The sequence below is a fragment of the Heterodontus francisci genome, chromosome 1 (assembly GCF_036365525.1).
Source record: "Heterodontus francisci isolate sHetFra1 chromosome 1, sHetFra1.hap1, whole genome shotgun sequence".
Taxonomy (NCBI): domain Eukaryota; kingdom Metazoa; phylum Chordata; class Chondrichthyes; order Heterodontiformes; family Heterodontidae; genus Heterodontus; species Heterodontus francisci.
Window position 1 is genome coordinate 59,676,293 of NC_090371.1, and position 24,783 is coordinate 59,701,075.

Below are 24,783 nucleotides of genomic sequence, written 5' to 3' on the forward strand. Positions count from 1 at the left end.
TCTGGCGTGTGCTCCCACCATGCTGTCTAATTCAGGCCAATATGAATTTTTGACCCCACTGCATTTGTCATTAAATTGATGCCAACTTTAAGTCAATATCTTACAAGTCTAAAGTCAACAGGTGGTTTATCTAACATATATGTGGCATGAGCTCTATTTATAGCACATGTTGCGTGATTGGAAATAGATTCCATTACTGATAAATGTATTTTAAAAGGAAGTTTATGTTTGTCTTAGGAATTTTCCACATGGAATGATGCATGAATAAATTCTGGGAATGACATTAGATCAAAAAATTACGTGGAGTTCTTAAGTAATAGTTGAACTTTAATTTAGCATGTGACTTGTGGGTATCAAGTTAGAGTGTAAACAGAATGTGAGAACATACATTTCATCTTAAAAGATGACAGGGTGCTGAAACACGGAGAGAGGTGATTTATAAATGAGGGAGCCAAATTCATAGAATGATACAGCAGAGAAGGAGGCCTTTTGGCTCATTGTGCCTATGTCAGCTCTTTGGTAGAGCTATCCAATTAGTCACACTCCCCTGCTCTTTCCCCATCATTGTGCTTTTCTTTCTTTCAAGTATTTACCCAGTGTTCTTTTGAATGTTTCTATAGAATCTACTTCCATCACCTTTTCAAGCAGTGCATTCCAGATTACAACTCGCTGTGTAATAAAAATTTTTCCTCACATCGCCTCTGGTTCTTTTGCCATCACCTCTGGTTCTTTTACCAATCACCTTAAGTTGGTGTCCTCTGGTTAATGACTCTTCTGTTACAGGAAACAGTTTCTTCTTATTTACTGTATCAAAACCATTCATGATTTTGAACACCTCTATCAAATCTCCTCTTAACCTTCGCTGATCTAAGAATATTCCCAGCTTCTCTAGCCTCTTTTCACAACAAAAGTTCTTCACCCTGGTAGCATTCTAGTAAATATCTTCTGCTTCCTGTAAATGTGAGACAAATTCTGAATTTGAGTACATAAAGGGTTGGAAAATGCCAAAATTCATTATCAGAGTCTATGGTGAACCACAATTTCCTTCAAAGAACAAAGAACAGTACAGCACAGGAACAGGCCATTCGGCCCTCCAAGCCTGCATCGATCTTGATGCCTGCCTAAACTAAAACCTTCTGCACTTCCGGGGACCATATCCCTCTATTCCCATCATATTCATGTATTTGTCAAGATGCCTCTTAAAAGTCGCTATCGTACCTGCTTCCACCACCTCCCCCGACAACAAGTTCCAGGCACTCACCACCCCCTGTGTAAAGAACTTGCCTCGCACATCCCCTCTAAACTTTGCCCCTCTCACCTTAAACCTATGTCCCCTAGTAACTGACTCTTCCACCCTGGGAAAAAGCTTCTGACTATCCACTCTGTCCATGCCGCTCATAACTTTGTAAACCTCTATCATGTCGCCCCTCCACCTCCGTCGTTCCAGTGAAAACAATCAGAGTTTATCCAACCTCTCCTCATAGCTCCAGACCAGGCAACATCCTGGTAAACCTCTTCTGTACCCTCTCCAAAGCCTCCATGTCCTTCTGGTAGTGTGGCGACCAGAATTGCAATATTCTAAGTGTGGCTGAACTAAAGTTCTGTACAGCTGCAGCATGACTTGCCAATTTTTATACTCTATGCCCTGACCGATGAAAGCAAGCATGCCGTATGCCTTCTTGACTACCTTATCCACCTACGTTGCCACTTTCAGTGACCTGTGGACCTGTACGCCCAGATCTCTCTGCCTGTCAATACTCCTAAGGGTTCTGCCATTTACTGTATACTTCCCACCTGCAATGGACCTTCCAAAATGCATTACCTCACATTTGTCCGGTTAAACTCCATCTGCCATTTCTCCGCCCAAGTCTCCAACCGATCTATAGCCTGCTGTATCCTCTGACAATCCTCATCACTATCAGCAACTCCACCAACCTTTGTGTCGCCCGCAAACTTGCTAATCAGACCAGCTAAATTTTCCTCCAAATCATTTATATATACTACAAACAGCAAAGGTCCCAGCACTGATCCCTGCAGAACACCACTAGTCACATCCCTCCATTCAGAAAAGCACCCTTCCACTGCTACCCTCTGTCTTCTATGACTGAGCCAGTTCTGTATCCATCTTGCCAGTTCACCTCTGATCCCGTGTGACTTCACCTTTTGCACCAGTCTGCCATAAGGGACCTTGTCAAAGGCTTTACTGAAGTCCATATAGATAACATCCACTGTCCAGTTTAGCACTAGGAAGAATTCAACCAGTATCTTTGCCCTCCTCCACAAACTCCATACTCTTGACATTGATTCCACTCTCTCTAAATATTGTCAGGCTGAACTAGACAGTTTGCAACTTTGGTGTCTCACTCAACTCCATAATCCTCTCCATCACAGTACCAGCTACTTACACCACTGTATCACCCACCTCCACCTCTATCATAGCCTGTCTGTTGCGGAAACCTTCATCTATGCGTTTATCATCTCCAAACTCAATTATTCGGATGCTCTCTTAGCCTCCCATCATTGATCTTCTTTTACATTGCAGCTCATCCAGAACTCTACTGCTTATATCCTATCCCATGCAAACCCTGCTCACCTATTACCCTTGCCCTTGCTGTCTACATTGGCTCCTGGTTCTCCGAGATCTCTGATTTAAAATTGCAATCCTTGTGTTTAAATCTTTTCATAGCACTGCTGTTTCTTTATCACTAAAGCCTCCTCCAACCATGCAATCTCTTTCAAACTCTCCACTACCTGAACTCTGACCTTGCATGTGTTTCCTCTTCCTCGCCCACCCACTGCCACCCCACAATTTACTACACCATTAATGGCTGTGCCTTCAGCCGCCTAGGCTCTATGTTCTGGGATTTCTTACCTATGCCCCTCCATCTTTCTCTTTTCTTTTAAGCCATTACTTCAAACCCAACTCTTTGACCAAACTACTTTTCCAAACATCTCTTTTTTTGGCTTGTGTTACAAGTGTTTCCACCTTTTGTCAAATTTTGAGAACTGGTGTTTGAAAACTGAAAAGGGATTCGGAACTTGGCGTGTTTTTTTAAAAGGAGGTCACCAGAAGGTTTGGACTGAGTTTGAACTGTAAACAGTTAATGGAAGGCACCTGTTTTCAAATAACCCAGCAGGAGTTGTTTTTGACTTGGGGAGATATTTACAAAGAAGTGACAAGCCACGATTTATGGTTGTCAGGAGGCTTGCTTTCCAGAAAAGTTTAGTTTCAGTTTGAAATGTTACAACAGCCAGTTTTTTTTTTGCTTGCAACGGAAGAGAATACCAGCTCATCTCTCTCCCTTGAAAGGAAACCCTGGATTCCCAGTATGCCAGATTCCTGTTTCCTTCTGTATTTGAAGAAACCCTGCATTTCTGAAGGAACCTTGCATCGAATGTTTGGAACTGAAACCTTGTAGCTGCAGTCCTGCTGGGAGACCTATTTGGAGCCTCTGTAGCTGCATCTCTTGGAAAGCCTCCCCAAACTGATCTTCAACATCACCTGAAAAAAACTGTTTTAGGAAGATCCCATTGACAACCATCTATATGCAGTTGGGACACCTAACCGAAACAAAGGACATCTTTTCATATTGTCCTTTCAGCCTAAGTGTTTATTTTATTCTTTCTATTTCTTCATAACAGCTGTAACCAAATAAATCCCTTTTATTTTTTTCTCTGTTAACCAGTGTGTAGATATGTGTGTGTGAGGGCTAGGATAAATAAGAGGCGTTAATATTTCAATTTATGTGTATATTTTACTTCATTTTTGATTAGGACTTGGTTTACAATAAACTGATCATTTTGTTATTTATTAAAGAAACCTGGTTTGTGTGTTTTATTCTGGGAAAAATAGAGTATATGATTGATCATATCAGTAAGTGGGAAAATTTAAATATATGTTGTGACCTGTGGAGAAGTGGGATTAGAATAAGCAGTGCACTCCTCCCGCCTCAGTCGTAACACTTGGCATCCATTTATTTTTGATTATGCCTCTGTGAAGCACCTTGAGACATTTTCTATGTTAAAGATGCTAAATGCAAGTTGTTATGGTATGATAGTTATTTTGATAAAATTAATGATAAACTGGACACTTAAAAATATTGTATTATATCACAGTTTTCATCAGATGCTCAATATTATACAAATTCATACATTGATGAAGTGGAGTGGAAATGAAATGGCTTTGAGAAGTCTTGTGCACGCTGAATACTGAGGGCTAAAGTCAATTCTGAGAGATTTGAGAAAAGCATATATTGTATTAAGTGATGTTCGATCAATGGCCAATAAAGATGAAACACAAGCAAGAAATGCTGGAAATACTCAGCAGGTTGGCAGCATCTGTGGAGAGAGAAGCAGAGTTAATGCTTCAGGTCAATGACCCTTCATCAGAATTGGCAGTTGACCTAAAATGTTAACTCTGCTTCTCTCTCCACAGATGCTGCCAGACCTGCTGAGTATTTCTAGCATTTCTTTTTAGTGTTTCAGATTTCCAGCATCTGCAGTACTTTGCCAATAAAGATGACTTTGATTGGCCCCATCTGCAAGATGCCAGAGGGAAGGTGATCAGGAGTAGGCAGAGAGCAAGACAGTATCCTTTAGGTGAGAAGAATAAATGGATGGACATCTCTCTAGATGCATCATCGTAATGATAAACGTAATGGAGCATGTGGTCTGCTATGCCATTATCTCTGCTTTGGGGGAGATTTTAAATGACTGGGAAGGAAAACATTATTAGAATAAGCAATAATCCAGAAATAGGAGTAATCGGAGAGGGGAACAATGCAAGGCAGACTAAAGCAGATTTGGAGTGCCTGTGTGCAACTTCTTGCAGTGTGACAAATAAGGTTGGTGACCTGCAGCTACAAGTTGTCATTTGGGGTTACAATATAGTGAAATTCTGGCTCAAATGAGGGCAGGTAAGCAATCATAACATTTATGGCTAAAATTTATTCAAGACAAATAGGGATGAAAAAGTAACAATGGGGCTGGATGTATTCATCAAAAAAAGTCCATGCCCGCAAGACCTGACCAACATTCTGGCTTGGGCTGATAAGTGGCAACTAACATTAGTGCCACACAACTGCCAAGCAATGACCATCTCCAACAAGAGAAAATCTAACCATCTCCCCTCTGACGTTCAAGGGCATTACCATCACTGAATTCCCCACCTTCAACATCCTGGGAGTTACCAGTGATCAGAAACTTAACTGGACCAGCCATACAAGAGCAAGTCAGAGGTTGGGAATTCTGTGTCGAGTAACTCACCCATTCACTCCTCAATGCCTTTCCACTGTCTACAAGGCACAAGTCAGGAGTGTGATGGAATACTCTCCACTTGCCTGAATGAGTGAAGTTCCAACACTCAGGAAGCTTGACACCATCCAGGACAAAGCAGCTCCTTGATTGGAACCCATCCATTACCTTAAACATTCACTCCCTCCATCACCATTGTACAGAGGCACTATATACACAGTGTGCACTATCTACAAGATGCACTGGAGCAACTCGCCAAGGCTTTTTCAACAGCACCTTCCAAACCACAACCTCTACTACCTTAATGTATAAGGGCAGCAGGTGCCTGGGAGCACAACCAACTGCATGATCCCCTACAAGTAACACACCATCCTGACTTGGAACTATATCACCATTCCTTCACTGTCACTGGGTCAAAATCCTGGAACTCCCTCCCTAACAGCACTGTGGGTGTACTACACCAGATAGACTGCAGCGGTTCAAGAAGGTGGCTCACCACTACCTTCTCAATGGCAATTAAGGATGGGTAATAAATGCTGGCATTGCCAGTGATACCCACATCCCTTGAATGAATAGAAAATACAGTTACAGCACTGGAAAGGGATGACAGAATCTATTTGGCGAGAGTTAAGGAGCAGAAGAGGAGCTGTTCCACTGCTGAGTGTCTACTATAGACCATCAAATAGTGAGAAGGAGATGGAAGAACAGATGTGTAGGCAAATTTCAGAAAGATGTAAAAACAATATAGTGATCGTGGGGAACTTCAATTATCAAAATACAGACCTGGAGGGTGAAAACGGGATAAAGGCAAGGAAGGGAATCTTTTATAAATACATTGATATACATTATAAATACATGATATGCAATAAATAAATGTATTTAAACAATAAATAAAAGTTGCAATGGATGAGAAACAAATGAACTATTGATTGAAGTAGCATCAGCAATGGGCTTAGGTGTTTTTAAGTCTTGAACGCTTTAAGGCTCAAGAAGAATGCAAGTGCCTGAGGTGTGTACAGGAGAACTTTCTTGATCAGTGTGTTTCCATCCAATGGGGAAGGAAGCAGTGCTGAATCTAGTTCAGAGGAATGAAGTGGGGCAAGTGGAGCATGTTTCAGTGGGACGGCATTTGGGAAACAGTGATCACCATATCACTAGGTTTAGAATAGTATGGAAAAGGACAAGGAAAAAGCAAAGGTAAAGATACTCAACAGGAGAAAGGCTATCTTCAATGGGTTGAAGAGGCATCTGACCCAGGTGGAATAGAAGCAAAGATTGCCAGGTAAAACAATAAATGAACAATGGGAAACCTTCAAAGAGGAGATAGCTTAGGTACAGACTAGACATATTCTTATGGTGGTGGGGGGATGTAAAGAAAGGTATCTAAAACAATAGCTCCCTGGTGACCAAAGAAATTGAGATTAAAATGAAAATGAAAAAGGAGGATTATGATGAATATCAGATTAATAATACAGTAGAGAATCAAGCTGAAGCAGAGTACAGAGGAGAACTGAAAACTGAAATAAGAGGGGCAAAAGATTATCAGTTAGCATAAAATGACCACTAAAGTGTTTTAAAACATGTAAATCACAGAATCACAGAATAATACAGTGCAGAAGAGGCCCTTCGGCCCATCGAGTCTGCACCGATGCATTAAAACACCTGACCTGTCTACCTAATCCCATTTGCCAGCACTTGGCCCAGAGCCTTGAATGTTATGACGTGCCAAGTGCTCATCCAGGTACTTTTTAAAGGATGTGAGGCAACCTGCCTCTACCACCCTCCCGGGCAGGGCATTCCAGATCGTCACCACCCTCTGGGTAAAAAAGTTCTTCCTCAAGTCCCCTTTAAACCTCCCACCTTTCACCTTAAACTTGTGACCCCTCGTAACTGACCCTTCAACTAAGGGGAACAGCTGCTCCCTATCCACCCTGCCAATGCCCCTCATAATCTTGTACACCTCGATCAGGTCACCCCTCAGTCTCCTCTGCTCCAGTGAAAACAACCCAAGCCTATCCAACCTCTCTTCATAGCTTAAATGTTCCATCCCAGGCAACATCCTGGTGAATCGCCTCTGCACCCCCTCCAATGCAATCACATCCTTCCTATAATGTGGTGACCAGAATTGCACACAGTACTCCAGCTGTGGCCTTACCAAAGTTCTGTACAACTCCAACATGACCTCCCTTCTTTTGTAATCTATGCCTCGATTGATAAAGGCAAGTGTCCCATATGCCTTTTTCACCACCCTATTAACCTGCCCTTGTGCCTTCAGAGATCTATGGACAAACACGCCAAGGTCCCTTTGTTCCTCGGAACTTCCCAGTGTCAGGCCATTCATTAAATAAATAGTAAAAGGATAGTCAAAAGAAATGTGGGGTCAATCAAGGGCCTAAAAGGAAACCTTCCTATGGTGGCAGAGGGCATGGGTGAGACACATAATGACTACATTGCAATTGTCTTCACTGAAGAAGAGGATGTTGCCAATACTACTGTAAAGGAGAGGTAGAGAAATTGGATAGGACACAAATAGATAAAGAGGAGGTACTTAAATGTTTGGTAGCTTTCAAAGCAAAAAATGTCTAGATGGAATACATTAAAGGTTGCTGATGGAAGTAAGAGTAGAAATAGCAGAGACTTTGGTGACACTCTTTCAGTCATCCTTGGTTTTGGGTGTGGTACGAGAGGACTGGAGGGCTGCAAATGATACAGTCCTGTTCAAAAATGGAGAGAAATAAGCTGGGTAACTATTAAGGCAGTCACTCAATATAGTAGGTAAACTTCTAGAGACCATAATCTGGGACAAAACTGACTACCATTTGGAGCAACATGGGTTAATAAATGACGGCAATCATGTATTTGTTAAAGGAAAATCATGTCTGCCTAACTTGATTGAATCCTTTGATGAAGTAACAAAGAGGATTGATGCAGGTAGTTCAGTTGATGTAGGGCATATGAACTTTCAAAGGGTATTTGATAAAGTGCCACACAATAGACTTACTACAATAACTGCAACTCATGGGATTAAAGGTGCAGTGCAGTGTGGATACAAAATTGGCTGAGAGAAAGTCGAGAGTAGTAATGAGCGGTTGATTTTCAGATTGGAGGGAAGTAAACAATGCTGTCCCCACAAAGGTCAGTATTGGGTCCACTGCTCTTTTTGATATATATCAATGATGTGGGCTGGGAGTTTTACGTTGGGTGGGAGGCTCTGGCCACCAGCCAAGAAGTTGGGGTGTGAGCCCCTCTCCACTGGGCCTGGGAAGCCATGCCAGGATTTTTCACTCCCCAGGCCCTTAATTGGCCTCGGGCAGGACTGCCACCTCTGAGGCACAAAGTCCCACCTAATGGGGCTTCTGGCCAATCAGTGGGCCAGCAGCTCTCAATCCCAGCAGCGCCACAGGGAGTGGTGGACACTGCCGGGACAGCACCCAGCCAAGGGCAGCAAGAGGGACGACGGCGGGGGGCCTGAGGAATAAAGGCCCCCTCGACATAAAATATATAAAAGGGGCCTGGGGTATAAAGGCCACCTTATAAAAAAAAAAGTAAAAAAAAAGAGGGATGACGGCCTGGAAAGAAAGTAATTCTTTGGGACCTTGCCAGGGACAATTGGCTGGGCTCCAGCAAGACAAGGCAAGGGGGGAGTGTTGTGCAGGAGTGTGATTGGGCTGTTGGGGGGGGGGGGGTGGGGAGACCCTCTGTGGGGCACAGGGTGCCCAATCAGGAGAGCCCCTCCCCCAGTCCACAAGAGGGCCGCTAGATTTTATCTGGCGGCGTCCTGGGGGCCTTTGCTGCCCGACCGCCACTGGTAAAGTACCAGCAGCGGTGGGAAAAGGCCCTTAAGTGGCAGTTAATTGGCCACTTGCGGGCCTCAATTGGAGCAGGCGGACTGTTTTGCGCCGCCGTTGCCCCACTTAAAATTTTAGCGGGGGCAGGAAGGCATCGGGAACGGCACCCTCCCACCTCCCAATCAATTTTATGGATGCCCCCCACCTGCCCCAACCACCACCAGTTTGCTCCTGTGGGGGGCTGTAAAATTCTGTCCGTGAAAGGGCATAATTTCAAAGTTTGCAGGTGACACAAAGCTTGGAATTGTAGTAAACAGTGATGAGCAAATGTCTGAAGGACACAGATAGCCTGGTGAAATGCTTCGATACATGGCAGATAAAATTTAATGCAGAGAGGTGTGACGTGATAGAACAGATAGCACAGATAGAAATAAATGAATATGGTTTGATAGCTATCCCAGAGACGTGGTTGCAGGATGACCAGGACTGGAATCTCAATGTACAAGGATATTTGACATTCCAGAAGAACAGGCAGAAAGGAAAAGGAGGTGGGGTAGCTTTGTTATTAAAGGAAGGGAGCAGTGCAGTTGTGAGTAATGATATAGGTGTAATAGATTGTGATGTACAATCAGTTTGGGTGGAAATAAGCAATAGCAAGGGAAAGAAATCACGGGTGGGAGTGATCTATAGGCCCCCGAGGAGTTGCCTCTCTGTAGGACAAAATATTAATCAGGAAATAATGGAGGCATGTAAGAAGGGCACTGCAATTATCATGGGTAATTTTAATTTGCATATAGAGTGGACAAATCAAATTGGCAAGGGTAGCATCGAAGATGAATTTGTAGAGTGCATTAGGGATTGTTTCTTAGAACAATACGTTGCAGAACCTACCTGGGAACAGGTTATTTTAGATTTGGTAATGTGTAATGAAGTAGGATTAATAAGAGATCTCATAGTTAAGGATCCTCTAGGGGGAAGCGATCATAACAATGGTAGAATTTCAAATTCAGTTTGAGGGTGAGTAACTCGGGTCTCAAACCAGTGTCTTCAACTTAAGCAAGGGCAATTACAGAGGTATGAAGAAAGAGTTGTCTAAAGCGGGCTGGGAAAATAAACTACAGGGGGAGTCAGTAGATGAGCAGTGGCAGACATTAAAGCAGATATTTCAGAACACTCAGCAAACATTTATTACGGTCAACAGGAAGGACTTGAAGAGAACAATGAACCACCCATGGATAACAAAGGAAGTTAAGGAGAGTATCAAATCAAAAAGAAAGGCATACAAAGTGGCAAAAGCTAGTCGTAGGCCAAAGGATTGGGAATATTTTAGAAACCAGCAGCGGATGACTAACAAACTAATTAAGAGGGAGAAAATTGATTATGAGAGTAAATTGGCAAGAAATATAAAAACAAACAGTAAGAGCTTCGACGGGTATATAAAAAGGAAGAGAGTAGCTAAAGTAAGTGTGGGACCCTTAGAGGATGAGACTGGGGAATTAATAACAGGGAACAGGAAAATGGCAGATAATTTAAACCAATATTTTGCATCAGTCTTCATGGATATTATAAACATCCCAACAATAATAGATGAGCAAGGTGTAAATGGGAGGGAGGAACTTGTAACAAACTCTATAACGAGGGAAAAGGTGCTGGAAAAACTGATGGGACTAAAAGCAGACATGTCGCCAGGACCTGATGGCCTGCATCCAAGGGTTTTAAAAGAAGTGGCTGCAAAGATAGTGGAGGCATTGGTCATAATATACCAAAACTCACTGGATTCCATTAGGGTACCAGCGGATTGGAAAAACGCTAATGTCACGCCCCTATTCAAGAAAGGAGGGAGGTAGAAAGCAGGAAACTATAGACCAGTTAGCTTAACATTTGTCATTGGGAAAATGCTAAAGTCCATTATTAAGGAAGAAATAGCAGGACATTTAGAAAAACATAATGCAATCAAACAGAGTCAACATGGTTTTATGAAAGGGAAATCATGTTTGACAAATTTGTTAGAGTTCTTTGAGGATATAACAAGCAGAGTGGATAAAGGGGAACTGGTAGATGTAGTGTATTTGGATTTTCAGAAGGCATTCGATAAGGTGCCACATAAAAGGTTATTGCACAAAATAGGAGCTCAGGGTATTGGGGGTAGTGTGTTGGCGTGAATTGAGGATTGGCTAACACACAGAAGGCAGAGAGTCGGGATCAATTGGTCTTTATCAGGTTGGAAAGCTGTAACTAGTGGGGTGCCACAAGGATCAGCCCTCAGGCCTCAACTATTTACTATCTATATTAATGACTTGGAGGAATGGACAGAGTGTAATGTATCCAAATTTGTTGATGATACAAAAATAGGTGGGAGGGCATGTTGTGATGAGGACACAAAGAATCTCCAAACGGATATAGATAGGTTAAGTGAGTGGGCAAAAACTTGGCCGATGGTGTTCAATGTGGGAAAATGTGAGGTAATCCACTTTGGTAGGAATAAAAAAGCAGATTATTATATAGATGGAGAAAGACTATAAAATACTGCAGCACAGAGGAATCTGGGTGAAACACAAAAAGTTAGCATGCAGGTGCAGCAAGTAATTAGGAAGGCAAATAGAATTTTGGCCTTTATTGCTAGGGGGTTAGAGTTTAAAAATAGGGAAGTCTTGTTACAACTGTACAGGGTGTTGGTGAGACCACACCTGGAGTACTGCGTACAGTTTTGGTCCCCGTATTTAAGGAAGGATATACTAGCATTGGAGGCAGTTCAGAAAAGGTACACTAGACTGATTCCTGGGATGAAGGGGTTGTCTTATCAAGAACGGCTAAACAGGTTAGTCCTTTATTCACTGGAGTTTAGAAGAGGTGATCTTATTGAATCATATAAGATTCTAGGGGGCTTGACAGGGTAGATGTTGAGAAGATGTTTCCACTGGTGGCAGAATCTCGAACTAGGGGACATAGTTAGTTACAGAATAAGGGGGCACACATTTAAAACTGAGATGCGAAGGAATTTCTTTCAGAGGGTGGTGAATCTCTGGAATTCTCTATCTCAGACAGTTGTGGAGGCTAGGCCACTAAATGTATTTAAGGAGGAGGTAGATAGATTTTTGAAATCTCGGGGAGTCGAGGGTTATGCGGAGCAGGCCCAAAAGAGGAGTTGAGGCCTGGGACAGATCAGCCATGATCTTATTGAATGGTAGGGCAGGCTTGAGGGGCTGAATGGCTGACTCCTGCTCCTAATTCTTATGTTCTTATCTTCTTATGTGATGCATTTGGAATGCAAAATTATGGAAAGCAATATAAACTAAATTGTTCAATTTTAGAGGGGCCGCAAGAACAGAGAGACCTGGGGACTCACATACACAAACCTTTGAAGGTGGCAGGACAAGTTGATAAAGCTGTTTAAATAAAGCATACAAAAAGTGCAGCAGATGATCTCATCTGACCTTACCAAGGTTCTGAGGCTGCATTGCCATCATCTCTCGCAGATGGTAGGATGCCAATCATCAGTCACAGGATCATTGGCTGTATAAATAGAGGTGTAGTGTGCAAAAGCAAAGAAGTTACGCTAACTCTCTATAAATCACTGGTTAGACCTCAGAGTATAATGACCAATACACCATACTTTAGAAAGCATATCATGGCCTTGGAGAGCAAGCAGAGGAGATTTACAAGAATAATACCAGAGATGAGGTGGTCTCTGGAGTAGCTGAGGGTATTCTCCTTAGAATAGAGAACGTTAAGGGAAGATTTATATAGACATCCAAGATAACGAGGGGTTTTGATACAGTAGATAAAGAGAAACTGTTTCCACTGGCAGTAACCAGAGGACACAAATTTAAGGTAATTGAAAGAAATGCCTGGGGTGGGAGGGAGATGAAACAAAATAGTTTTACTCAATGAGCTATTATGATCTGGAATACATTGCTTGAAAAGGTGGTGGAAGAAAATTCAATAGTAAATTTCTACTTAACAGAAAAAAAATTCAAGGCTACGGGAAAAGAGCAGGAGATTGGCGCAAAGGAAGATGGTTGTGGTTGTTGGAGGTCAATCATCTGAGCTCCAGGACATCACTGCAGGAGTACCTCAGGGTAGTGTCCTAGGCCCAACCATCTTCAGCTGCTTCATCAATGACCTTCCTTCAATCATAAGGTCAGAAGTGGGGATGTTCGCTGATGATTGCACAATGTTCAGCACCATTCGTGACTCCTCAGATACTGAAGCAGTCTGTGTAGAAATGCAGCAAGACCTGGACAATATCCAGGCTTGGGCTGATAAGTGGCAAGTAACTTTCGTGCCACACAAGTGCCAGGCAATGACCATCTCCAACAAAAGAGAATCTAACCATCTCCCCTTGACATTCAACGGCATTACCATCGCTGAATCCCCCACTATCAACATCCTAGGGGCTACCATTGACCAGAAACTGAACTGGAGTAGCCATATAAATACCGTGGCTACAAGAGCAGGTCAGAGGATAGGAATCTTGATGCGAGTAACTCACCTCCTGACTCCCCAAAGCCTGTCCACAATCTACAAGGTACAGGTCAGGAGTGTGATGGAATACTCTCCACTTGCCTGGATGGGTGCAGCTCCAACAACACTCAAGAAGCTCGACACCATCCAGGACAAAGCAGCCCGCTTCATTGGCACCCCATCTACAAACATTCACTCCCTCCACCACCGACGCACAGTGGCAGCAGTGTGTACCATCTACAAGATGCACTGCAGCAATGCACCAAGGCTCCTTCGACAGCACCTTCCAAACCCACGACCTCTACCAACTAGAAGGACGAGGGCAGAAAATACATGGGACCACCACCACCTGCAAGTTCCCCTCCAAGTCACACACCATCCTGACTTGGAACTATATCGCCGTTCCTTCACTGTCGCTGGGTCAAAATCCTGGAACTCCCTTCCTAACAGCACTGTGGGTGTACATGAAGCCCACATGGACTTCAGCGGTTCAAGACGGCAGCTCACCACCACCTTCTCAAGGGCAATTAGGGATGGGCAATAAATGCTGGCCTGGCCAGCGATGCCCACATCTCGTGAATGAATAAGAATAAAATTGGCAGCTTTTGCAGAAATCCTGGCACAGGCATGATGGGCAGAATGGCCTTCTTCTGTGCAATATGATTCTATGATTTACCAGAAGGTGACTGATTATGTGAGTGAATTCTATGATCATTGTAGAAATATCCAGTAATACAGGGGCTAATTGAATTCAAAGATATTGATTAATTCAATCAAATGTTGGGACTGTTTTCCTTGGAGAAGAACAGGCTGAGAGGTGATTTGATAGAGGTATTCAAAATCATGAGGGGTCTGGGCAGAGTAAGCCGGGGGAAACTGTTCCCACTCGTGAAAGGATCAAGGATGTGAGGGCACAGACTTAAAGTAATTGGTAAAAGAAGCAAAAGCGACATGAGGAAAAACGTTTTCACGCAGCGTGTGTTTAAGGTCTGGAATGCACTGCCTGAGAGTGTGGTGAAGGCAGGTTCAGTTGAAGCATTCAAAAGGGAAGTAGTCTGTTATATGAAGAGGAGGAATGTTCAAGGATACGGGTAAAAGGTGGGGGAGTGGCACTAGATAAATTGCTCATTCGGAGAGCCGGTGCAGACATGATGGGCCGAATGGCCTCCTTCTGTGCTGTAGAGATTCTGTCATTCTCTCTTACTGTAAGGATTATTTACTGCTCAGCTAATTGCTTTGAATATATTAGAACTATATTTCAATTAAACTGATTAAAGACAAATAAACATTGGAAGGCAGGAAGAAAAATACAAGTCATAAATTAGTGGTGATGATGAAAACTTAAAGCATTCATATAACATTCTTGACTGCAATATTTTAGCACACAAATTAAATGCGAAGAGGGCTAGTTGATGCCCATGTTAAAATAGCAGACACAGAAATGTATATGAATATGTTAAATATTTGTCCAGTGTTTTCACTGACAATTACCTCTAGGTTATAGACATAATTAAGATTACAAGTCCATAAGAAAAGCAAACCAAGCTTTGGTGTTCATTTGTTGAGGGATAGAACTGAAAAGCAGAGAGGTTATGTTAAACTTGTATAGACCTTTTGTTAGATCACACTTAGACTCCAATTCTGGTCTCCATATTATAAAAAGGATGTAGCTGCACTAGAGAAGGCACACAAAAATTTACTAGAATGATACCAGAACTGAGAAGTTATTCTTGCCCACCATATTGGAAGCTTGTATGCCCATTTAGTACTGGAATTTCCAGGGTGGCACCAATGAATTTCTAGGCCAACATGTCTAACAGAATCTGTGATAAACGTCAATTCTGTGAAGCTCTTGATAGAACCATCATGCAGGACAGCCATTCACCTGTATAGCTTGAGTGTGTGAACCTTGTCATCTTTTAACACTTCATATTTAGGAAGTCGAAGAACCTTAGTAAGCTGCTTGCCTCCTTTGTACCAGGTTACTTCTGGTTCTGGATTACCTGTATAGCAAATAAATACTTACAATGTAATACTGAAAAAGTATACACACATGCCAACCTATAAAACAGCCAAAAGATACAGCCCCTAAAAAGCTGACAACATGAAAAGAAACCAACAACTCAAAAAATAAGCCGATAACTGGCCACTGCTGTGTGGTGACTGAATAAGATAAATTCTGTTTTAATTACATGGAATTCTAAGATTTTTATGTGTTTTGCAATAAAATTTATCAATGCTGCTTTTTGTCTGATGAAAACCAAAGCCACAAGATCTTCTACAACATGTGAAAACAAGTAGGGCTGACTTTTACCAGCCCCTTGATGTCGTGGGTTTTGGCGGGGTGGGGCCTGTAAAATACTTGCAGGAGAGGTCTGCCCGCCACGACCCACCATGCCGAGAAGGCTCCGCCGCATATTACCGGCAGCGGCGAGGCCTCGTTGAGGCAGTGGCAAGGCCTTCATTTAAATATTTCTTCTTTGGCCTCCTTATCTCGAGAGACAATGGGTAAGCGCCTGGAGGTGGTCAGTGGTTTGTGAAGCAGCGCCTGGAGTGGCTATAAAGGCCAATTCTAGAGTGACAGGCTCTTCCACAGGTGCTGCAGAAAAATTTGTTCGTCGGGGCTGTTACACAGTTGGGTCTCCACTTGCGCCTCTGTCTTTTTTCCTGCCAACTGCTAAGTCTCTTCGACTCGCCACACTTTAGCCCCGCCTTTATGGCTGCCCGCCAGCTCTGGCGAACGCTGGCAACTGACTCCCACGACTTGTGATCAATGTCACAGGACTTCATGTCGCGTTTGCAGACGTCTTTAAAGCGGAGACATGGACGGCCGGTGGGTCTGATACCAGTGGCGAGCTCGCTGTACAATGTGTCTTTGGGGATCCTGCCATCTTCCATGCGGTTCACATGGCCAAGCCATCTCAAGCGCCGCTGACTCAGTAGTGTGTATAAGCTGGGGATGTTGGCCACCTCGAGGACTTCTGTGTTGGAGATACGGTCCTGCCACCTGATGCCAAGAATTCTCCGGGCGCAGCGAAGATGGAATGAATTGAGACGTCGCTGTTGGCTGACATACGTTGTCCAGGCCTCGCTGCCATAGAGCAAGGTACTGAGGATACAGGCTTGATACACTTGGACTTTTGTGTTCCGTGTCAGTGCGCCATTTTCCCACATTCTCTTGGCCAGTCTGGACATAGCAGTGGAAGCCTTTCCCATGCGCTTGTTGATTTCTGCATCCAGAGACAGGTTACTGGTAATAGTTGAGCCTAGGTGGGTGAACTCTTGAACCGCTTCCAGAGCGTGGTCGCCAATATTGATGGATGGAGCATTTCTGACGTCCTGCCCCAAGATGTTCATTTTCTTGAGGCTGATGGTTAGGCCATCTCACACTGAAGAGTGCCTGCAGAGTCTCATGGACAGGTTTGCGGCTGCCTGCAATGAATTTGGCCTAACCATCAGACTCAAGAAAATGAACATTTAAATATTACAATTAGTTAAATAAACATGCAGATGAACCTACCTGGTCCCGGCGGCCGTCTCATATTGATATTACGGGCGCTGGCCGCAACTCGCCCGACCAGTCAGAGTTCTGAGGCGAGACACTGGTGAGGAGGGGGGAGGACTGCAATTATCAGGGCGGGAGGGGTGGAAGCGGGAAAAGCACATCTTATTGGCTGTGGGGATGGTGGGAAGGGGTTGGAGGGCAAATGTTAAGAGGTTGGGGGGGAAGTTCAGGGTGGGAATGAAGTACCTTTTGATGATATTGCCCCAAAAACAAACATTGGAGAGGATGGGGTGGGGTAGGAAAGGCCTCCAGTAATTATTTAATTTTTCAGATGCAATGCTGCATAATATCACTTTTAATATTAACATTTTTCCTAAGGGCTTGCAGCCCTTTAAGAATGGCACCTGTGCAGTGGCACCGGACGCCATTGCCAGGGAATCAGCGGCCTCCCTCTCTACGACATCGGGGGCAGTCGTTCCTCCTCCTTCATTTAAATGAGCCCCCACGCATAATATCACGGGGGCTCAGGGACGGCACATCTGCGCAGGATTCACGCAAGATGTGGCACGCTTGTAAAATTCAGCCTGTAGTTAAATCGAGAGTGCAGTAGGACCCATCCTTATTATAACTTAAGCGATAGGTATACCAAATATATTGATCAATAGAAAGAATATCAAGCCAAGAGTGTATCAAACCTGTGTCCTCAGTATCTTGCTCTACGGCAGCGAGGCCTGGACAACATAAGTCAGCCAAGAGCGACGTCTCAATTCATTCCATCTTCACTGCCTCTGGAGAATCTTTGGCATCAGGTGGCAGGACCGTATCTCCAACGCAGCAGTCCTCAAGGTGGCCAATATCCCCAGCATATACACCCTACTGAGCCAGCGGCGCTTGACATTGCTTGGCCATGTGAGTCGCATGGAAGATGGCAGGATCCCCAAGGACACATTGGACAGCGAGCTTGTCACTGGTATCAGACCCACCGGCCGTCCATGTGTCGGCTTTAAAGATGTCGGCAAACGTGACATGAAGTCTTGTGACATTGATCACAAGTCGTGGGAGTCAGTTGCCAGCGATTGCCAGAGCTGGCGGACAGCCATAAAGGCGGGGCTAAAGTGTGGCGAGTTGAAGAGACTTAGCTGTTGGCAGGAAAAAAGACAGAAGTGCAAGGAGAGAGTCAATTGTGTAACAGCCCCGACAACCAATTTTATCTGCTGCGCCCGTGGAAGAGTCTGTCACTCTAGAATTGGCCTTTATAGCCACTCCAGGCACTGCTTCACAAACCACTGAACACCTCCAGGCGCTTACCCAATGTCTCTCGAGACAAGGAGGCCAAAGAAGAAGAAGAAGTAAGAATATAAGTAGTAAGAGCAGGAATAGGCTTTTTGGCCCCTCAAGCCTGCTGAGCCAATCAGTAAGACAATGCGTGATCCTTGACCTCAACTCCACCTTCCTGCGCTATCCCCATATCCCTTGATTCCTTAGTATCCAAAAATCTATCAATCTCAGGGCAGCATATACTCTGGGCATTCACAGCTCTCTGGGGTAAAGAATTCGAAAGATTCACAACTCCCTTAGTGAAGAAATTTCTCCTCATCTCAGTCCTAAATTGTCAGCCCCTTATCCTGACCAATTGTAGTAAAGGACAAACTGAAGATTTTTGCACCAGATTTAGAAATATTTGAAATGGAACCGAAGCACTGAAGACACAAAATGTATTTCCGATGGGCGTGTGAAGCTTGCTGCTTCAGCAAATCTTGAAATAATTTTCACACTCTATTTGTGAATTTACCAGCATTGTTGAATCTACTGTAATTTTATCTTTGAAACCAACAATATTTTTTTACAAGAGTTACAGATATTTTAATTAATAAAGGAAAGTGGTAGTTACCATCTACAACTGACTCATAATTTTTTAGTACCATTAGAAGGTAATCTGACTGACTGTGGGCCATGAGAGTGCCGTCATCGGTGAAAAGAAGTTGACAGATGAGTTTTTCTTGTGTCATTGTGTGAGCCTGTAGATGCCTAAGGTTGAGAAGGCCTCCGTCAGTCTGGAAGCCCACAGTCTATGGTGGCATCAGAGATGACACTCCCTAAATAGGTAAATTGCCCAGTCAGTCAGACCTACAATGTATAACAACACGTTTTTCTGAGGCGGCACAACTCTTCAGATTAAAAATCAGTTTAAAGAAAACTGAAGTCCAGCATCAGCCTGCACCCCAAGAAGAATATAGACCACCAAGTATTGTCATCGAGGGAACTGAGCTGAATGCCATCAAGCAATTTACCTATTTGGGGAGTGTCATCTCGTTTGATGCTACCATGGTCAAGGAAGTGGACAATAGGCTTTCAAAAGCAAACAGTACATTCGACAGACTCTACAAACAAGTGTGGAGCAACCACAGCTTCAGAGCACAGACCAAACTCAAAGTGTACAAAGCCATAGTCCTCACCACCCTTCGATATGGTGCCAAGTCATGTGTCCTATACTGCCGCATGTATGCCGTCTGGAGCCCTTCCATCAGCGCTGCCTCAGCGGCATCCTCAAGATCCACTAGCAGGACCACATCTCAAACATTGAAGTACTGGAAACAGTCAACATCACCAGCATCAAGGCTATCCTCCTGCAAAGCCAACTGCGTTGGGCGGGTCACGTTGCCCGGATGGGCGCCAGTCACCTGCCCAAGATCGTGTTGCATGGAGAGCTGACCACTGGTAAAAGGAACAGAGGGGCCCCATGCAAACGTTTCAAGGGCTCCCTGAAGAATTCCCTTTCTGTGTGCCACATCGATCATCGCCAGTGGGTAGCGTAGGCCATAGATCGTGATCAGGAGGGCTACAGCCACCTTTGAGACTGAGCAAAGAACTAGCATGAAAGAGAAAAGGAGGAGAGCCCCAGCAGTGACTACACCTTCACTTGTACCCGGTGTGGGAGAAAATGTGCATCATGGATAGGCCTGACCAGCCACCAGTGGGTGTGCAACCAATGAGTACAACCTTCCCAAAATCTTCGTCCACAAAGAAATGGCAAGAAGGAGAAGAAGGTAATATAGAGCAAGTTTAATAGCTGATCAATTTAATAATGCAAGTAATATATGCTGGAATCTACACATGGAATGGAGGAAGTTCTTTTGTTGCATGAACCATAAAACAGAAATGATTGTCTTATACAGCATAAACCTTTGCTGGTATTGGAACTTTGCTGTCATTGAAGAAACATCGAAGTGTCCTTCAACCCTTTTTACTATGGCTCGAATGGACTAAATCTAGACTGAATTTGGCATCCACTAGAATCCCTGGAGGCTAATCACCAATGTAGACTGATTGGGTTGATTCTCCTGCTTCCATGTTGTGGGACAAAAGGAGGGGGATGCACAAAAGAATGGAGTGTTCATGGTGGAGGCATAAGATTTGGCAGAAATTGCAGAGATCCATCAATCTGCCATATATTCCCATAGTTGAGGTGTTGTAGATTTTGGATGGTTAAGACTTCAGACTGGAGGAGTTGGTCACTTTCAATTCTCTGCTGCAGAAAGTGTAGAATTAGTAGCAGGGCTTCTTTTTGCTTGGCTGGATCTCCTTCCACAGCCTCTAGCTGGACTGCTTTCAGAAGATGTTGGCTTGATCTCCCTTTCTCTCCAGAGGGCTACCTTTTAAGGTAAAAATCCGTGCCATCAGAATTTCAGTTAGGAGACACATGGCCTTCTCCCCTGGTGTAACCACACAATGAACTAGGATGTGGAATCCATGGCTATCTATTGATGTCTGGATGGGTGCCATTCTGTTACAATGTGGCTACTTCACACCTATTCATTCTGGTTTTGGCTGTGAGTCAGACTGTATCCATCATCCTTTGTTAATTAATTCAGCTAGAAGTCATCAATATGCAATTTCAAAAGGGTTCTCCCCAGAGCTATTTTAGATTAGGTTAATGAGTTCCACCATTACAGATAAGTTTGTAGATTCCCAGTACAGGTGGGGTCACTACTCCATTTGACTGTTGCATAAGTGTCCATGTTCTTGTGGTTTTGTTTAGCAGTTGACTTTTTAAATTCAGAATTTTTCCATTTCATTGTTTATTTCATCACGGCTCCTTCCATTCATAACAATATACTTGGTGATGCACTTAATATCTGTTTTTATATTTCTTGCTAGTTTACTCTCATATTCTAATTTATCCCTCTTTATTTTTTTTTAGTCATCCATTGCTGGTTTCTAAAGTTTTCTCAATCTTCTGGTCTACCGCTAATCTTTGCAGCATTGCATACCTTTTCTTTCAATTTGATACCATTCTTAACTTCCTTAGTCAGCCACAGATGGTGCATCCTTCTCATAGACTCTTTCTTTCTCAATGGTATATATCGTTGTTGAGAGTTATGAAATATCTCCTTAAATGTTTGCCACCGCTTATTTACCATGTTACCTACATTGCCAGTCCACTGTAGCTAACTCCATCTTCATATCTTTGTAATTGCCTTTATTTAAGATTAAAGCACTAGTTTCTGACCCAAGCTTCTCATCCTCAAACTGAATGTGAAATTCTATCATGTTATGATCACTCTTGCCTAGAAGATCCTTTACTCTGAGATCATTAATTAATCCTGTCTCATTACACATTATCAGGTTAAAAATAGCCTGTTCCCTGGTTGGTTCCAGCATGTATTCTTCTCAGAAACTGTCCTGAATACACTCAATGAACTCATCCTCAAAGCTTTGACAATTTGATTTGTCCAATCTATATGGCGATTAAAACTTTCCCACAATATTGCAGTATGTTTCTTACAAGCCCCCATTATTTCTTGATTTATGCTCTTCTTCAGAATGAAGAGTCATATCTGACTCCAAACGTCAACTCTGTTTCTTTCTCCACAACTGCAGCCAGACCAACTGAGTATTTCAGATTTCCAGCATCCACATTATTTTGCTTTTATTTTCCTGACTTAAGCACTCAGTCGAAGCATGACTCAGTCAAACTGGACTTCAAGCTACTTGTTTCCTTTCTTGTGTATTTAATATAAGTCTCTACTACATATTATCCCTTGATATATTTTATATCACCTAGTCTCTCCAGTTCAATTTTCACAAGCAATCTCCATTATAGGATGGATGCTGATCATGGGCAATGTTGATATTTCTTCTTTCAAGAGATACAGGTTCAGTAAGGAGATGATCTCCTCCTCTCTTGTGAGCATAGTGTGCTACTTCATTCATTTTTTTCATTTGTTCTTGGGATGTGAGCATCACTAGCAAAGCCAGCATTCATTGCCCATCTCTAATTGCCCTTGAGAAGGTGAACTGCCTTCTTGAACCTCTGCAGTCCATGCGATGTAGCTACACTCATAGCACTGTTGGGGAGTGAGTTCCAGAATTCTGACCCAGTGACCGTGGAGGAAGTGAATGTTTAAGGTGGTGGATGGGTGCCAATCAAGTGGGCTGATTTGTCCTGGATGGTGTCAATTTTCTTGAGTGTTGTTGGAGCTGCACTCATCCAGGAAAGGGGAGAGTATTCCACAATGCTTGTGCCTTGTAGATGGCGCACAGGCTTTGGGGAGTCAGGTTACTCGCTGCAGAATTCCCAGCCAGACCTGCTTTTGCAGCCAAGGTATTAATATGGCTAGTCAAGTTAAGCTTCTGGTAAATGGTGACTCCTAGGTTATTGATTGTGGGGAATTCAGTGATGGTAATGCTGTTGAATGTCAAAGAGCAATGGTAAGATTCTCTCTTGTTGGAGATGGTCATTGCTTCGCACTTGTGTAGCGTGAATGTTACTTGCTACTTATCAGGCCAAGGCGGGCACAGACTGATCAGTATCTGAAAAGTTGTGAATCGTATTGAAGACTGTGCAATCGTCAGTGAGCATCCCAATTCTGACCTTAGGGGGAAGCAGCAGAAGATGGTTGGGCCCAGGACATTACCCTGAGGAACTCATGCAGCAATGTCCAGAGGTTGAGATAATTGGTCTCCAACAACCACAACCATCTTCCTTTATGCTAGGTATGCCTCCACAGGATATGCTTCTGGATATTGGGGAGTAAAAGATGCACACTGGAGTAATGATGTCTGCTTATGGGAGTGACTGATGACACTGAACCTATGGAACATTTAATGAAATGACACAAAATTGTGACAATAGTGGCAATTTTGGTTTGATCGCTGAATGGCACATGTAGATCAAAGTAATTTAAAACATTTAATATTTAAAGTTATGGTAACACAGGGTGAATTTTGACAAGAGTGAAAGACTTAGACAAAGAGACTGAGGTACCTTGTTTAACTGCAGAAGAAAATGATGGGCAGTGGATGTTCTGGTTAGAAATGTTGAAACAGGAACTTGAGAAAGAACAAGAGTAATGTAGAGGAAGAAGAATTGCTTCAGGAGAAAGATAAGGAAAATCAGATATTTAAGGCCTGCAGCAGAAGACGAGAGAATCTGCAGCAGAATAAAGTTAATGAGAAAAAGAAAGGGCATTTGTGTACCATTCAACCAATGGGGAAAAGCATATTGACGTTGATCTGAGACAAACTGTTTGCTCATAGTGGAGGGTTCAAACAGTTGTAAATACAATTGAAAAATTAGGAAGTTAGAAGGAAAATGGAGTCAGGCAGAACCTTTTCACCCAAAGGACTGTAGACATATGGAATAGGTTACAGAGAATGTCATCGAAGAGTATAAATCTGTGCAAGGGGCAACTAGATTTGATCCTGAAAACAGTATTTTCATGGAAAGAGTGAAATGGTGGTTTGGTTGAGTTGAGATTAAGAATATAAAAGCATAAGAAATAGGAGCGGGAGTGGACCATACAGCCCCTCAAGCCTGCTCCAGCATTCAATATGATCATGGCTAATCATGGGCTTCAACTCCACTTTCCCACCTGCTCCCCATTTCCCTTGATTTACTGAGAGACCAGAAATCTGTATATTCTAGACTTAATTATATTCAACGATGGAGCAGTCTGTACCCCTCTAGGGTAGAGAATTCCAAAGATTTACAACCCTTTGTAATCTCTCATGGGATGTGGACATTGCTGGCAAGACCACCATTTGTTGCCCATCCCTAATTGCCCTTGAAAACTGAATGGCTTGCTAGACCATTTCAGAGGGCAGTTACGAGTCAACCACATTGCTGTGAGTCTGGAGTCACATGTAGGCCAGACCAGGTAAGGAAGGCCGATTTCCTTCCCGAACAGACATTAATGAATTAAGTGGGTCTTCGCGACAATTGATGATAGTTTCACGGCACCATTACTGAGACTAGCTTTCAATTCCAGATTTTTATTAATTAATTGAATTTAAATACCACCAGCTACTGTGGTGGCTTTTGAACCCGTGTCCCCAGGGCATTAGCCTGGGCTTCTAGATTACTAGTTCAGTGACATTACCAGGACGCCACCATCTCCGAGTGAAGAAACTTCTCCTCATCTCAGTGTTAAACGATCGACCCCTTAACATGTAACTCCGTTTTTTAGATTCCTCAGCCAACAGTAACAACCTCTCAGTGTCTACCCTGTCAAGCCTCTTCAGAATCTTGTATGTCTCAATGAGATCACCTCTCATTCTTCTAAACTCCAGAGAATATAGGCCCATTTTACTCAGCATCTCATCATAGGACAACCCTCTCATCCCAGGAACCAATCTAATGAACCTTCAATGTACCGCCTCCAATGAAAGTATATCCTTTCTAAAATATGGAGACCAATACTGCAGACAATATTCCAGATGTGGTCTCACCAAAGCCCTGTACAATTATAGCAAGACTTCTTTATTCTTGTA

The 24,783-nt window shown here is 43.3% G+C and overlaps 1 protein-coding gene across 1 annotated transcript in view; it reads right to left on the reverse strand.

The window, feature by feature from the left end:
• alpk2 (alpha-kinase 2) overlaps positions 1-21,630 on the reverse strand; it is an 87,043-nt gene extending 65,413 nt beyond the window's left edge. The window contains exons 1-2 of the mRNA XM_068056919.1: positions 21,441-21,630; positions 15,391-15,508 (exon numbers count right to left, since the gene is read on the reverse strand). Of these exons, the coding sequence (XP_067913020.1) occupies positions 15,391-15,508; positions 21,441-21,630 (308 nt within the window). The remainder of the gene's footprint in view (positions 1-15,390; positions 15,509-21,440) is intronic.
• Positions 21,631-24,783: the final 3,153 nt, after the last annotated feature.